Here is a 17,016-nt window from a genome sequence, read left to right on the forward strand (position 1 = left end):
GTATTTATAATTTTTTATTTGCTTATAATTTTTATTTTTTTAAAGTCACAAATTTAAAAATCAAATTTGTATTTATAATTTTTTATTTATTTAAAATCACAAATCTAAAAATCAAATTTATATATTCATCAAATTTCATCAAGAATTCTGACCACAAATTTCTTATTTCCATATTAAAAAAAATTCTCAATTTATTCACACCAATAAATAATACATCATATCTGTCCATTATTAAAAAAAATTAGCCCACAAGACAGAGGTAGAGAGGGAGGAAAAAGAAACTCAAGAGAGAATGAGTGTCACCACTGGAAATGTTGTGTGTGTCACTGGTGCCTCCGGCTACATCGCTTCATGGATAGTCAACTTTCTCCTTCAACGTGGCTACACAGTCAGGGCAACAGTTCGTGATCCAAGTCAGTTTTTTTTTTTTTTAATAAACTAATTATTATTTATTTCTCACATGAATATAATAAAATGATTGATTTTTTGTTTTGGATGCAGGTGATCCAAAGAAGGTTGAGCACTTGCTCAAACTCAATGGTGCAAAGGAGAGGTTGCACCTCTTCAAGGCAGATCTTCTAGAAGAAGGTTCTTTTGACTCCGCCATTGAAGGATGTGATGGTGTCTTTCACACAGCTTCGCCTGTTTTACTTCATGTTGTTAAAGATCCAGAGGTTCTCACCATTTTTCTAGCTTGGTTTGGCTTTAATAAAGAGCAGCATGAATCTATTTATCAATGCCATATTGATTATGAACACTTTCAAAATTTAAGGCCACTCATCTAAATCTATATTTGTTATTTTCATATATAAAGAGAATATATACATACTACTACTTTCCACTACCATTGCCTATTTTCTAAAGTTTTAAATTATCTTCTAAACAAAATTTAAGAAAAGTTTCTCTTATAAACAATAAAAAAAATGACTCAAGCAAGTACCTATTAAGTCAACAATTATTTTGTAAATTGTAAGGTTGCAATAAGTACTTCTTTGAAAAAATTAGTAGGGGATTATTTTTTTTATGTAATTGTCAAAATATATTTTATCAAAAATAGAAGTAATTAAGATATTTGGATATAAAAAATATCGAAATTTTTTTATATAAAATTCCAACAAATGTCCTACATATGTCTGGATTATCATATAGTTTTTTTTAAAATAAATAATAGTAAACAAAATTTAAAATAAATTATGTTCAGAATATTTAAGTTAAAATGCTAATAATGTTAATAGTTTAAAATAATATTCAACATTTAAATATAAATATTGTAATAAAATACAAATATTTAATTTAAGATAGGATAATTTTTGTAGTATAATATATATTTATATACTATATATATTGAGAATATAAGATGAGTTAACGTCCAATTTTTTTCTTAAAGTACCCTTAATTAAATTATACTATTATAGTTATAGTTCATACACATGTCATTTCAACTACTTTATCTTTTATTATTTTTATACATGTTTAACAAATAAAAAAAATTAATAGATATGTTAGTATCTATTGATATACTAGTATATATAATACTAGTATATAATAAAAAAAATTAATAGATATGTTTTACATGCATTCTATTCCACCGACAAGTCATGTTAACTTTTTTTTTTAAAGCACAGACAAATGACTATTTAAAAAAAAAAACAATTTTTTTCCAAAAACTTCAAGAAAGGAGTCCAATCTATATAATAAGAAATTTTATATAAATTTTATGTACAAATTTATATGTAGTTATTGTTTTATGATGTTGATAATTGAAAATTATTATACAATAATTTAATTAAACATATTAAATTATTTCACTATTCTTAACTATTCATTTGAGACTCAAACAATATAATGCAATTGAATATTCATCTATTTATCACGGATCGGATTGGTTTAGATTTGGGGTAAAATTAGAACCAAACAATTGAATTGTAATTGGTTGTTTTGTTTGAATTTATGCTTTTTTGTATATGTACTTGAACCAAACAAAATCGTTTAAGAACGAATTAGTTTACTTCAAATAATTGGGTACTCGATGAAACAAAAATTTATAAAAAAATTTATCTTAAAAATTATATAAATACAATAAATATGTAAAATCAATAGAAATAATGCAAACATGTTAAACACTAAACACATTAAAAACTAAACATATTAAAAGATATATATTTTAATTATCATATGATTAGATCTATGGGTTGGTTCAGATTCTGCACTCCTATCCAAATTAATTATTAGAAAGAGTAATAATTTGATTTGGGTTGAACTCAATTATCCATTAATTTCAAAACCAATTTAATTGATTAAATTCAGATTCAATCTGATAATCGAATACATGATATTATGATCACCCTATTTTTTTAGGAAGAAGAGAATAAAATATATCATATATGTTAACAAAACCACACACATACTCTACCATGTCTCCGGATAGGAAACTGGTCCTACATAGAGTTACGAGTGCAGCGAAGTGGTCCTAATAGAAATAAATGATATTTCTATATTTATCTAAATTATCTATTAATAATTTTGCAGCTCACAGATCTGTTTGTTGTGTTAATTCATTTATGGTTGCAGGCTGAATTGATTGATCCAGCAGTGAAGGGAACTGTGAATGTACTTGGAGCATGCGCAAAATCACCATCTGTGAAACGAGTTGTCTTAACATCTTCCATTTGCGCAGTTGCATTCTCTTCCCGGCCTAAAACTCCTCAAGTAGTAGTTGATGAGACTTGGTTCTCAGATCCTCAATTCTCCTACCAATTGAAGGTTTCATTTGTGTCTTTCTCTGTTTTATTTATTTTTCATTCTTAGATTTAAATACCAATTTAACTGAGCAAACACATCCAAGTTAGGAATTGAATGACATTTTTTAATCTACACATTTGTTTTTATCCGTACATCTTTCTAATAGTAGAAGATAGAGATATTATTCTGTCGGATTTGAGTTTGTTATTTTTACTAGTATAATTTTTGACCTGGGTTTATGTCATATAAAATTATATAAATTAGGTGGATTCAGTTTAACTCGATTGGTTTTGATTAATTTAAGATCGAAAACCTATAAAATAAGTCGAGTAAAATATTAGAATCAAATTCATTCCAAATTAAACTCAATTTGGCCAGCTCATGTACTCAGAGTAAGGGTTCATTTGGAAAATTTCAAAAGTTACTTTTTTGAACATTTTACTTATGAAAAATAGTAATATTAATATTTAGTGAAATTTTTAAAATCAAATTGTAGTTTTTTAAGGAGTTATTTAAGTGTTTATGGAGAAGTTAAAAAAAATAACTTCTCTCATAATATAAAATTTTTTTATCACATTTCTTTTAAAATAAACACCTTTAAAATTAAAAAATCAAATACAAAATAACTTATTTATAAACTACTTTTAATATAAATATTTATTATTTAAGTTATTTTTTAAAAAAGAACTTAAATAAACTGTTTACTCAAATTGACCTAAGTGTCTAACTGACTAAATTTGTTAAGAAAATGTGCTATTCATACTCAATTTTCTTTTGTACAATAAATTGATTAGTTTTAATTTTTATTTTTTATAAAGGCGTTGTTTATACTTATCTATGTACATTGAATTGACACGGTTCCTATTCATATTCTCAGACATGGCAGTGGTATACAATTTCAAAGACTTTGGCTGAGGAAGCTGCGTGGAAGTTTGCGGAGAAGAACGGCATTGACATGGTTGTTATCAACCCAGTGCTGGTGGCAGGACCTCTCTTGCAACCAGAAGTTAATGCAAGTGTTGAGCCAATCCTCAATCTAATCAATGGTACATTTCATTCAAAATTTAAACACTAGAGTTTTTGGTTTGATACATTCCTTGTTACCAGGGAAAAACATGGAAGCATTCTTTAACTTGGTTGATTTCAGGGAAAAAATTTCCAAATAGTTCTTTTGGATGGGTCAATGTAAAAGATGTTGCAGAGGCACACATTAAGGCATATGAGATTGCTTCAGCTAGTGGAAGATATTGTTTGTCTGAAAGAGTGGTTCACTACTCTGAACTTGCTAGGATTTTAAAATCTCTCTACCCAACGTTACAAATTACTACTGAGTAAGTTTAATAATCTCTTTATTACAATCAATTTTTTCCAATTGTTTATTGAAATCTCTTTATTACAATCAATTTTTTCCAAAGGGTGAAGTACTATTTTCTAATATTTGGGTCAAATTTTAATTTGGTTTCTAACATTTCAAACGTCTTATGTTCATCTCAAAAAACTTTAAACAGGTTTAATATTGTTTTACCGTTAAATTTAAATAAATAATTACCGGGTCATATAATAAAAAAATATAACCAAAACCTTCTTATAACATTTTCTTTTCAATCTCCTTCTTGTAAAAAACCCTCAAATACTATCAATCAATCATTAATATTTCATAATCAAAAGAAACTCTTGCATTAGTAATTAGTAATGACTTGATTTTATCTATGTACTAAAATCAAACCTTATTAACTTTTAAATATGTTAATTGTTCGTGTCAAATTTAAAAACAAAACAACATTAATTCCATTTGAAACTTTTTATGACCGAAATAAGACGGTTAAACTTTTTACAACTAAAATAGGATGTTTGAAACCTTAAATACTGAATTAAAATTTAACCCAAATATTAAGAACTAAAATAGTACTTTATCCTTCTTTTAATTACATTTCACTTTGATTTTTTTTTTTAATCAATAGGTGCGAGGATGATGGGCCCTATGTGCCAACATATCAGATTTCTAAAGAGAAGGCAAAGAGTTTGGGAATTGAATTCCAACCCTTGGAAGTAAGCCTCAAAGAAACTGTTGAAAGCTTTAGAGAGAAGAACATTGTCAATTTCTAATCCATGATTTTGTAATAAGGTCAACCATGTCCGGTTGGTGACCATATACCATTAGAAACTCCATGAATGGAAGGAATAAGTAGGTTATGAGTATTAAACCAGATCAAGTGAATCTTTGGAAATGGACCAAGTTATATTAATATAAACTTGCATTATCAATAACAATCCGTTAAAAGCTAGGGTAAGGCACCATAGCTCAAATTTGGTGAAACTATTTTTCAAAAACTTGTTCACATAAAACTTTCACTATAGTTTCCTTCTGTAATTATGAAAGATACAAAAATCTTAGGGTAACTCCATGGCCCCATGCATTACAAAATTTGCATCTAGGACCATAATCAGCAAATAAGAAGATTACATTCACATGAACCCCAGAAAGCTACTCAAAATTGCTTTGTTTTTATCTCAATCTGTAATAGCAAAACAAAGCTTAGCCTCATCCCAAGGTCCATTGATCTCAAACTTGTACTCCTGGATCCGTATAAGCCAATAAGGGCAGACCACATTGACAAAAACCAGCAAACTAAGCAGCAACACAAAAAGTAAGCGATGCAGCATGTACACGAAACTTAATGTCACAACCATCAAACTGATAGAAAAACACAGGTGTAAACGGAACGAATATTTCTTAATGCAGTAAGTAACCAGGGGACCAAATAGGAAAACTTGCAAGGAGAATAGCATGATGGCAAAAACATGTAGTCTCGACGGAAGGCGAGAAGCAATGAATACAGAGGCGACTACAGAAGCATTTACAGAGATGCAACTGGTCAATGCAGGATTTTTTAGAGCCCCCGGTGCATTGACAGTTGATTCCGAATAGTCATGCAGGAAAAGGTGAATCACGAGAAGCGATACGGTTAACGCCCAAATGGAATCAGAACTGATGGATCTTGTAAGGGTTTGGTAGATGGGAGCCAAAACATATAATCCCATTATGAAAAACGAGATATTGAGGAAATAATGATGAACAAGGATGCTAAGGGAAATCTTTTCCTGAGTGAAAAGGAGAATTAAGAAACCCGAAACAAGAAGACTAACATCTATGCACAGAAGACAATTCTCATCAATGGTTGATTCTAGTGTGTAGGTCCATACTAAGACAACAAGAGCTACAATGCATAAGTATTCAGAAATGGAAACAGAGTCTAACATCACCTTTAGCATGTCCCTTCTTACAACATTGGCATTCATGACCATTCCTTCAAGGAAAGATTCATCGGTATGATTGTCATCAAAACCAGGTTGCATACCGCCATATGCTACTTTCCTCCATCTAGGACGAACCTGCGGAGAATCACTAGCCAAGTGATGATCCATCACAAGAAGCTACCCAATTTTCTTCAAATGTTACCTCAAATCTCAAATCTATCATATGAAAACACTTCTCCAACTTCTATTATGTGCTTAAATCTTGCTCCCCAGACATGATGCCACTTTGGGGCTTATACAATCAGTAAGGTAAGAAATCATAGTTTATTCACACTCTCTCGTGTTTTCAAGCTTGCAGATTTACATGTCAAAACCCTGAAGATAAAAAGTTGAAGAATTCACATAAATGCAAAGAAACCGAATTCACATTTGCAACTAAAGGCATATATGATTGATAACAGAAACATAAATACAAAGACAAAGAATTAAGAATATGATTATGCTACACAACACAAAACAGATATTGAGACACAAAATCAATTAACAAAAACTTACATTTAGATAGATAAATGAATAAAGGATTAAATGCAGCAAAGTTGTTAAGGTTTTTTTAAAACCCAAACCTGATTAAAGGTTAACCAGAAATAAGTAGCCACTATCAATAGTTCAAAGAGACAGTAATTTTTATTCCTCATGTGATGTGTGTGCGCTACACAAATCACGTTCCGAATGACGTAGCAAATCCATAATGCTCCTGTCACTATTTATGCAAGAGTGATTTTAATTCTATTTTGTTATAATTTCATTATACAGAATTACAGATTAAGCCACAGAAAAATGAATAAAAGAGAACATTCCAGATATATTAATCAGCAGAATACAGAAGACCAATGACAGTTATGTAGTTTACCTAAGTGAGAAGAAAAGTAGAACAAAGTAGAGAAGAGGGCTATGCATAACTTGTAGATCAAAACTAATTTACTTTATTTCAGTGCTAATTTTAAAATTTTCACTGAAATTGATTCGAAACATTTACCCTTAACTAAAATGAATAAAAATAAAAGAAATATCGCAGCAAGCAATAGAAAAAGAAAAAAAGGCAATTACAGAGCTACGCATTTCTCCAACTTTTTCAAGCCATATCCATTCACAAATTCCAAAGCATATGCTATGCTAATCCACAAGAACAACCAAACATGCCCACAAAACCCTAAGAACCCAAATTCCAAGGCAACAGAAGAGAGGAAAAGAGGAATAGAGGAAAAGAGGAATACCAGAGGGAGAGACGAGAAAAGAGGGAATGATATGCGTTAATTCAATTGGCAACGATCACTCGAGCGTCACCACCGTTGAATTGTGAATCGGAGAAAGAGAGAGAGAGAGTAGCGGAAGGATTGAAAGAAGGAACCTTGTGAAATTGGCAAACCAAGGATCACTTTCAGCTTGCTAGCTGCTGCAAATGAACACTACTCTTATTACCATTTTCTTCTTTCCTTTTTTTTCCTCCTTTTTTCCATATATTTTTTTTGCTTTTCTTTTACCTAACTGAATTGGGCCATGCCCCTTAGAAAATAAGCCCATCCATGTTTATTAGTGAAGAAGAAATTATAATTATCCAAGACCAAACAAAAAATAATTATAATTATCTAAATTATAATTATCAATTTCGGGTAAAATTGATAGCTTTATCAACGTCACCTGAAATTAATTCACCTTAGTTTTCACCATATCTAAAAATAAAGGTTTCAAGAACCGGACCAGTCATCAAACCGTTTTAGTTATTAGTTTACTGATTTATTGGTCTAACCGGTCCAACCGATAGTTCAACCGAAAAAACCATTTTAAAATAAAATAATAAAAAATTATAAATAAATATCCTAAAATATAATTATAGTCTAACATAATCTTAAAATATCTTCGAAATTTAAAACACTACATAAAATATCATCAACAAAATCCATATGATCTTATTAAAATACAAATTCAACCGTTAAATAGTAAAAAAATATATCTAAATATTAAATCCCAACATCATAATTTATCAATCATCAAAATCAGCAAGAACTTATTATCAGCAATTGCTTCTTGATTAATATTATTATCCATAATTGAAATTATTAAAACAGATACAAAATTAAAAACAGCCACAGCACAATGAAAAATAAAAAAACCATCAACAAGACCATATCTGAATTAACCCCACAGCATTCAGCAACAATCACAAAACCCTAGACCTTCACCCAGCAATTAGCAGAATACAAAACACCAGAACAAAAATAATTAGGAGCATACAAAACACTAAAAGTCATTAGCAGAATACAGTATCTACAAAACAAAGCCATTAGCAGAATACAGTAAACCTTTACCCAGCAAAACTAGCATCTACAAAACAAAGCCATTAGCAGAATACAAACACCAGCAAATTTGAACAAAATAATTAGGAGCCATCAGCAGAATACAAACACCAAAGCAAAAAATTCGGCAGAAATAATGAACTTCATTGGCACAATACAAACAAATTGCTTTAAAATAAAATAAAATTATTGAACCCAACTAATACAACAGCACGTTGTAACTCAAGTTGCACAAAGTAACCAAAGGTGCTTGAACTCAGATATACACACAAAGAGCAAAATTCTTGGCACAGTGTGCTAACTAACTAAGCCAGCTATAACAAATGTAAACAAAGCCAATTTTTTATTGAATCCTAAATCCTAAATAAAAAATAAAATTGCGGATTTCCAATTCTTGGCACCGTTTCTGGAGGTAATCTAACTCCCATGGTGTTTAATCACATCAGTAAAGAACCAATAATCAGTAGAGAACCTGAGCTAATCACAAAATAATCATTAATCAATAAAATCGCAACACATAAAACCAGAGCTAATCACAAAAACAGAGCATAAAAAGTAGAAAAAAAAACGAACAACAACTGAACAATTGAAGAACAAGCAAGCAAGACATTCACTGACCTTCGAAGAAGACGCCAACAGACCCTTGATTAATGGATGACGCCGACCAGACGACGGCAAGAAGATGAAGCTGACGGCAAGAAGATGCAAAGAGTAGGGGATGGGGCGAGCTCGCGGAAGAAGAGAGCAGGGGAGTTGGAGACTTGGGAGGCAGTGGCTACACGGATGGACGGCGGCAGAGCTCGACGGACGGACGCGGCAGTGGCTCGAAAAGAGTAGCTAGGGTTGGATAAGGGAGAGTGAATGATTCGGGCAATAGCAAAGCATAGGCTGAGAGGAGTGAGAAGTGAAGTGGTTCAGTTCAGTAATCACTAATCAGTAGGCCAAAGTTGCAAACGACGCCGTTTCCTTCAAACCGGCCGGTTTCCGGTCCAACCGGACGTTTTTGTCCGGTTCATCAATTTTTTATCGGTTTTTATTTCAGCAGTTTTACATATCTGACCGGACTATTAATATCATCGGTTCGCGGTTGGACCGGTTCGATCGGCTGGTCCGATCCGATTTTCAAAACACTAAATATCCTAATCCAAAAAAACTATCTTGTAAATTTTTTGGTGACGTTTTAAAAACATTTTTGTTACTATTATTTTATAAGAATAGATGTGATTGAACTATTATATAAAATATTTCATAATATCAATGCATTAAAATTAAACTTATTTTGTAAATAGTAGTACGAGGTTTTTTTACACATTTTTTTGAAAAACTTAAATAAAATAGTAATATTATGGTTCAATAAAGAGTGAAATTACTTTTTTATTAAAAAAAATACCTAAAAAATTGTCATATACAATAAATATATTTTCTATAAATTTAGTAAAAAAAAAGATTTCATTCTTCAAAAAAAAAGTCCTAAATAAAATTTGAGACAGGATCCAAGAACTTGGAATTTAAACCTTGAAATATGTTGAGACCGTTATGTATATGTGTCAAACTAAAAGTTATTGTTCCGAATTAAATAGCATTGTATATGGAATATGAAGGAGATAGAGAAACACAAATTTCACAGAATTGATGCTTCAAAACTATACTTTGATCATGCTGTAAATAATGAACGAGGCCGGCCAACAAAACGCATTACACTCTTCATATTCATTTGGATAATGAATTTGGTTGGTAACCTATGACATGAATATAACAACCTTGGGCATTCATTTTCTGCTGACTTAGTACACATTATTACATTGACACATACCAAATCACCTTTATCTTGATCCATCCCATTATGTTAAAGGTTGTTATGATATCTATATTTGTTGTGTTAGTGAGGGTCACTCGCAGAAAATCTTGTCAGCATTTGAAGCAACATGGCTATGGCTATGGCTATGGAAGTGGGAAAATCGCTTGGCATTGTGGTTCACCAACAATGATGATGAGTTCCCAATGTCTCGGAACGGTGTTCGTTTCGTGGCGAGGACTCCACCTATGGTGGCAGCATGTTGTGCTTTTTTGCTTTCCCCATTCCCTGAAACTTCTTTATGCCTGTTGCTATTACTATTTTCCTTTGAGTTGCAAACCATCACTACTCTCTTCTCCAATTCATCATGCCTTTCAAGATCACCAGAGACCGTAGCAATTTTCGCTTCAAGCTCTTTTGTTTTATTTTCAGACAAAATAGCCCTTTGTTTCCATTCTTGCACCTAGTTATAAACAGTTAAATAACAATTTAGTCAAATATGTCAAACTATTTTTCGACAACTTGGAGTGAGTAATCATCTAAATAAGTTTTTCTTACATCATTTTGAAGGGACTGGGCTCGATCTTCCCAAAAGTTGCGAGAAGACTGCAATTCCTCCATCTCTTCTTTAACCTGAGCAAGCATCTCTTGCATTTGGGACCATTGCTCTGTTTCAGCTCTAACCTGCTCCACGATTCTTCGAACAATCGTCTTGCATTCTCCTGAACACAATTTCCCTCCTTCATAACCCAATTTTTCCTGCAGTTTTAAACAAAACAACACCACAATTGAGTTCAGGAATACTGCATTTACATATGCTACCTTTTACAAAAAACCAGTTACTATATAGAATGATATTGAAATACAAAAATAAACATGTATTTATACTTGATGCGATTGAGGTACTCGGATGGAAGAAGATGATGAATCTTGAAGTTCAACTCTCTTTGAAGTTGAAGCAGAACTGTTAGCACTTGACAACATTGAATTGTACTCTTCCTCCATTCTCTTCAACAATACCCCCTTTGATAGTCCCTCCATTTTCCTTTTCAATATCTCCACCTGTGCAAACAAACACAAATATCTCAAAATGTAGATTAAGATGCTAGCTAGATGTTTTTGTTTTGCCGCTTACATTTAGTTTTCCTCTTGCAACAACGGATTCATGAATGGTGTTAACCGAGAAGCTTATATTTGCCATCTCTTGAAACTCCCTCAAGTATATGTCATTGGAGGATCCTCCAATCTTGTCAAGTCTTCTCTGCAAAACCGAAACTTGCTTGTCGAAATTTTTGGTTCTCCTGTTATAATTATTACTAGCCTGGGATGAATTTGTTGATCTCTTTTGCATCCTCTGAATCTTCTCCGTCAACTCACGAATCCCTTCATCCAAAACACTCTCAATGTTCTCCCCTTCACAAATCTTTATTCTTCCCTGCAGCATTATTCAAGTTTGAATCAGCACAAGATAGATGCATGCGCAATGCATATACAAAAATGTTACGCGCACATAAAAAAATCAGCTATCAAATCGAAAAAAGAAGTGAAGGGAGTAGAACTAACAGAAACAAGAGTGCGAAGTGCAGATCTGAGAGTGGTGTCGATCTTGGAACGAGTCTTCTCGAGCTTCTTGAATGCAATCTCCTTCTCCATCCGCAAAAGGTTACACTCAGCCCTCAACATCTCCGCCTGAAACTTGCAGTAGTTTTCTTCATCAACCACCGCCCTGCTGCTTCTTTCGGCGACTTTCTCTCTCCTCTCCCCACCATTAGCAAAGAGGACGATGGGAGGGGCCGATGCACGGCGTTCTCCATGAAGCAAGGTGTCGGCGTTGTTGCCGTTGTGGGGCCTCCGGCGACGAGGGAAGTGGAGGATGCGGGGAGTGGGAGGCGGTGGAAGGTGCCACTTATTCAGAGGGGGTCTCCTTGATGACATGGCGGCAGTAGTAGTGGTACGGGTTTCATACATACCATGCAATGAAAAATAGAGAGAGAATGGGCGGGGCGTGCAGTGCAACAAGGTCCTCGTGAAGTGAGTTAAGTACACAACACAATGCAAGAAGAGCAACAGAGATTTGAAATGAAAGGTGGTTGTTGTTTTCTTTTTTGGTTTCGGTATTGCTCGAGTCTTGAGATAGTAGCTTATTAGGTGTGGTGTTATGTTATGTGTGTATGTTATGTTGTGTGTGGTGTAACTATTTATTTCCAACGTCGGACACTGCCACTGCCACTGCTTCTTCATCGGAATTTGAAAAACATTACTGTTGCTCCTTTTATATATACTAACCAATCATCTATTCCAACTTAATTATTACCCTATACTTTTCAATTTTTCCACCCTTATATAACTACACATGCAATGATGCATCACTAGCTAGTTTGCTATTTTATAATTTTCGAGTTGAATCTAGAAAATACTTAGGCTAAATAATTTTATATGATTTGGAGTCATGTATGTTTTATAGTTAAAATATATACTTTATGATAAAATTAATAATAAAATATTATATTTTTATATTTAAATTAATATTTTTATTGATATTTATTAAATTTAACTTTTAAAGATAAAATTTTACTAATTTATCATATATATAAAATTTATAAAATTACATATACTAATTATACATCAAATTTAAGGTTAGATTCAAATTTTTAAAATAGACCTAATAAAATATTAGGTTGAATCCAAGTCTAGTTAAATCCAATATGGCCTAACCATACTCTCATATTAGCAGATCGAATTTCAATTTGAATCTTTGTGCAGTTTGAGTTTGTTTCTCATTATCATTAATCATCTCAATCGTCTCTAGTAATGGATATTCTTATGATAAGGAAATCAAACGTGTTAGACCGGAGAGAAAACAAAGCAAAGGAAAATTTTAAAGGATAAAATCAAGCCTTTTATTCATAAGTTTGAGATAAATAAAAAGAGAAAAGCAAAAGATTTATGATATATATTTTTATAAGTCTATCTTTTACCAAAAAAAAAAAAGATATGCATATTATATTTAATATATGTGCATATATTTATTACAATAAGTTCTTGAAAATAATTTAATTAAATTAAAATCTAACTAAAATACTCTAATTTGAAAAAAAATATATTTAAATAATTATATAATAATTATTAAGATAAAGGTATTTTTACATGAATATAAAATATATTAAGTGATATAGTCTAATATGACAAATTATCTAATAATTTTTAACTATCACCTTCATATAAAAATATTTTGATACACGTTATAATAAAAAGAAAAAATAAAAAAATTGATGAATAATTAGATGTCTATCTAATATAATATATTATTTTATTTTTATTAACTTTTTAAAATAAATTATACACTTATCTTAATTCCTTTTATACAAAATTATTTTTCTTATAGAATTTGCCAAACATTTTTACGTGATAATCACTGAAATAGCATATATAATAAGTTCTAAATTTTAAATTCGGACCCGTCACTTCACTTCGTACACTTTACTAGTAGTTAAGATATAAAAAATCATGATATTATTGTCCATACTCAAAAGACTTTAGTAAGTCCCACTAATGAATAAGTACTGGTGGATTTCCCTGTTATGATTTGATTTTTTATTTTGTCTAATTCCGATCAACCAAATGTCCAAATCCTCTTCCTCATTATATTCTCCTACTTTCAAATTTGAATATATTTGACTACGTTATAAAATAAATATATTGAATTCTTATGTAACGGGGAAAAACCCTAAAAACGTGTGTTTATATATTTTTTTATACAACCATTGGCGGAACAAGAATATATTAAGTATATATATAGTAGCAGATACACAAGCTTAAAAGCTGGAGCTGCCGAAATTAAAGTAAGTATAATTTAATATCAAATAATTACAATTTTTTTATGTATTTGATTACTATCCCAATTTTTTTTTTCTCTTATTCTCTTCTCATCACTCATACCTTATGAAACAAATAATACTATATATGATATATCCTAATCTCATTTTAATAGAATCATGGAAAATATATATTTTTTTCCCGCGCCAATCATGAACCGACGATGTTTATTATATTCAAGTTTTGAATTTGATACTGATTACATTGATAAAATAAAATGATATAGCAATGTATACTAAAAAGTTAGAAATAAAACTTACCACTTGAAGAAGCAATAGTAAATACGTAACTGAAACAATGAATACTACGAATAAATGGAATATAAATAGTGAAATACTAGTACTAAGTAGTACCACTAGTACTATAAATAATTTTTATTAGCAATTAAGCATAGGTGAAGAAACTCGTGCTTGCAAATTAAAAAATAAATTGAAATTGAAATGATGAAATATTTGTCAGCGCATGTTTTGAAGGAAGTCACACATAACAAGGTGTGCTCATAACAATCACATAAAGTGTCAGTGAGTCATTAATAATCAGCGATTAAATGCGAGTATGCCAATAAATATACATCGTCCGTGCCGTCTAAGCTGAACAAATTTTGATTCTCTGTCTCAACTCTTTCTTCCTCAACGGTCGCAATCTCACTCACTGTCAATTATTAACGATACTTCTTTTTCACAGGTTTAATCTTAAAAGGATTTCAATGGCTTCTAGTAGGATCATTTCTGTCTTTTTTATTCTCATAGATAATTAATTAATTAAATTGCTGTATTTGCATTCTAATGTTGTTAGTCATGTCTCAAAATGTATGACTATTTATTAATAAGAGAATATTTATGGATAAATTGTTTTATAAAACCGTATTATTATAGTAATAATATTATAATTCCTACAAAAAAATACGTTATGATTTATAATTTTTCATAACATGAGCCCATGCATATAGTTAAGTGATTGAAATATTGATGATACATTGAAGTAATAAACTAAATTTAATTTGAAAATGAATGAATTTTAGTTAAATAATATATGGGTATCTATCCATCAATGAATTATCAATAATTTAATTTTGATATATAGATAAAATAAACACTAAATAAGCTTTTAAAATACCATGCACTTAAGTTTGACATTAATTAAAAATATAAAAATTAAATTTTTTTAACATATAATCAGTCGACATTTATATAAAATATATAATAAAAATAAATTAAATAAAATATATATTTATATATTTATATATAAATATATAATATAAAAATGAGAAAAATATAAAACAGTTCTTGATAATTACCTCAAAAGGCAATGAGGTCCTTGAAAAAAAAAAACTCAATCCGGTCCTGATAATTAATTAATTATCTCAAAAGGACAACGAGGCCTCTGTGCCAAAAAAAATTAATGTTGTTTTTTTTTTGCACAGGGACTAATCAATCCAAAAAAAGATTCGAACTCGGATTGAGTGTTTTTTTTTTTTTCTTGAAGACCTGGTTGTCCTTTCGAGGTAATTGCCAGGGGTCGGGTGGAGTATTTACTCTATAAAAATTATTTTTAATATGGAGATGAAGATAGTATTTAATTGAATATTGATATTTGAAGTGTATACGATATTGTAGAAATACAAAAAAAGCGTTCAACACATATCTACGTATTGTCAAAATAATGACACGTATCAAACACACATTCTGCATGTTAATTCTCAACCTACTAAATCCACTCACATATAATTATATCAAATAATTTTATTTTCAATAAAAATACTAATATTTTTTCATATAAAAAAAATTAGTCTATATATTAACTAATTTAATAATTTATTTTTTGTATATAATAGTTTTGAATGAAATAACTAGACAAGTCGAAGCTAGGATCAGAATCAAAGAAAACATGATTTGGCTTGTACTTGTCACTGACGTTACTGTGTTACTATGTAGACTTTTTTGTATCATTGTAAATTTGTAAACAATCTGACTAAGTAACCAATAAAAATTTAGTCAATAATAAATTAATAAATATTTTTAAATTGTATTATATATTAATTAATTATCACTAATTAATAATTATTTAAATTTTATTTTTTAAAAAATGCAAAATTAATATTTATTTTACCTATACTTTTTCATTTGCAAAATAGGATTTTAAGTATCAAAATCAAAATGACCGCACACACAGTTTTGTGTATGCAGAACGTGTAGCTAGTGTGACACTTGTGTTGCCCTATTTTGAATTTTAGATAAAGTCAAATAGAATACAACCATAATATAAATAGATTTATGCAACTATACTAATAATATTGAGGATTGATCCTTTTCTCACTTTGTCTCGGTTTGTATCTCTCATTCGCAACAGTACCACGCTGAGATTCTCTCTTTAATTTGGCCTTGGGCTTCTCTATCTATTTAATTACAATATACTATTTCTTTTTCTTCCAAATTCAAAGAAGCCAATGGAAAATCAAATAATGTCGTAAGCGACGAGAGAGTAAGTAAGGCATGCACCAATAGGGCTTAAATTAATGCACCACGAGGATTGGAACGTATATCGAAGTTGCAACTGTTCAATACTCGTAAATTTTTGGACCCTTCTCTCCCTTGTGTTGTCTTTACCACTAGCTGTTTATGGTCATGTACGCTTTTGAATTCAGCATTTATGTGTCTAGCTATTTTCGTATTTTAGACACCAATTTTGAATCTAACGTAATTTACTCTAAGCTATGATAATTTGATCATAATAATTACTTCAGTTAATACTTAAATTCATCTTTAAAAATTAATTTATTTTTTAAATTAGTTTTTAAAAAATTTTGTTTATTATATTAATTTTTAAAAAATATAATTATAAATCAAATAAGTCTTTTTATATGTTAAATAAAATGTATTAAATATCACATAGACATAACATAATAACATGATAGATTAATATCACATGTTATAAGATAATTGATTGATATATTCATAATTATAATTGGTTGACCAATCATTTTATAACACA

At 30.3% G+C, this 17,016-nt stretch overlaps 3 protein-coding genes across 5 annotated transcripts in view; 1 reads left to right on the forward strand and 2 right to left on the reverse strand.

Annotated features, from left to right (window-relative positions):
* Positions 1–240: 240 nt before the first annotated feature.
* LOC107629543 (cinnamoyl-CoA reductase CAD2) lies at positions 241–4,946 on the forward strand. The gene is made up of 6 exons (XM_016332361.3): positions 241–413; positions 502–674; positions 2,572–2,763; positions 3,620–3,788; positions 3,890–4,073; positions 4,704–4,946. The coding sequence occupies exons 1-6, from the start codon at positions 293–295 to the stop codon at positions 4,846–4,848; spliced, it is 984 nt and encodes a 327-aa protein (XP_016187847.1). The 5' UTR covers positions 241–292; the 3' UTR covers positions 4,849–4,946.
* A 116-nt stretch (positions 4,947–5,062) lies between these two features.
* Positions 5,063–17,016, reverse strand: part of SETH1 (phosphatidylinositolglycan synthase family protein) — a 42,218-nt gene continuing 30,264 nt past the window's right edge. Inside the window, exons 1-3 of one of the 3 annotated variants that reach the window (XM_088508878.1) lie at positions 7,275–7,475; positions 6,203–6,375; positions 5,063–6,135 (exon numbers count right to left, since the gene is read on the reverse strand). In XM_088508878.1, coding sequence (XP_088365004.1) covers positions 5,254–6,135; positions 6,203–6,223 — 903 coding nt within the window. In that variant the 5' untranslated portion in view covers positions 6,224–6,375; positions 7,275–7,475 and the 3' untranslated portion in view covers positions 5,063–5,253. Of the gene's footprint in view, positions 6,376–7,274; positions 7,476–17,016 lie in introns of those variants that run through there. The other 2 variants (XM_088508879.1, XM_016332364.3) reach the window with 2 other exon arrangements.
* Positions 9,988–12,390, reverse strand: LOC107629542 (myosin-like protein). Its single transcript, XM_016332360.3, has 5 exons — positions 11,713–12,390; positions 11,285–11,584; positions 11,038–11,211; positions 10,708–10,908; positions 9,988–10,612 (listed from the first exon to the last, which is right to left on the reverse strand). Exons 1-5 carry the CDS (start codon positions 12,388–12,390, stop codon positions 10,244–10,246), a joined length of 1,722 nt encoding a protein of 573 aa, XP_016187846.2. The 3' UTR covers positions 9,988–10,243.

The sequence above is a fragment of the Arachis ipaensis genome, chromosome B3 (genome assembly GCF_059453495.1).
Source record: "Arachis ipaensis isolate K30076 ecotype BB chromosome B3, ASM5945349v1, whole genome shotgun sequence".
Taxonomy (NCBI): domain Eukaryota; kingdom Viridiplantae; phylum Streptophyta; class Magnoliopsida; order Fabales; family Fabaceae; genus Arachis; species Arachis ipaensis.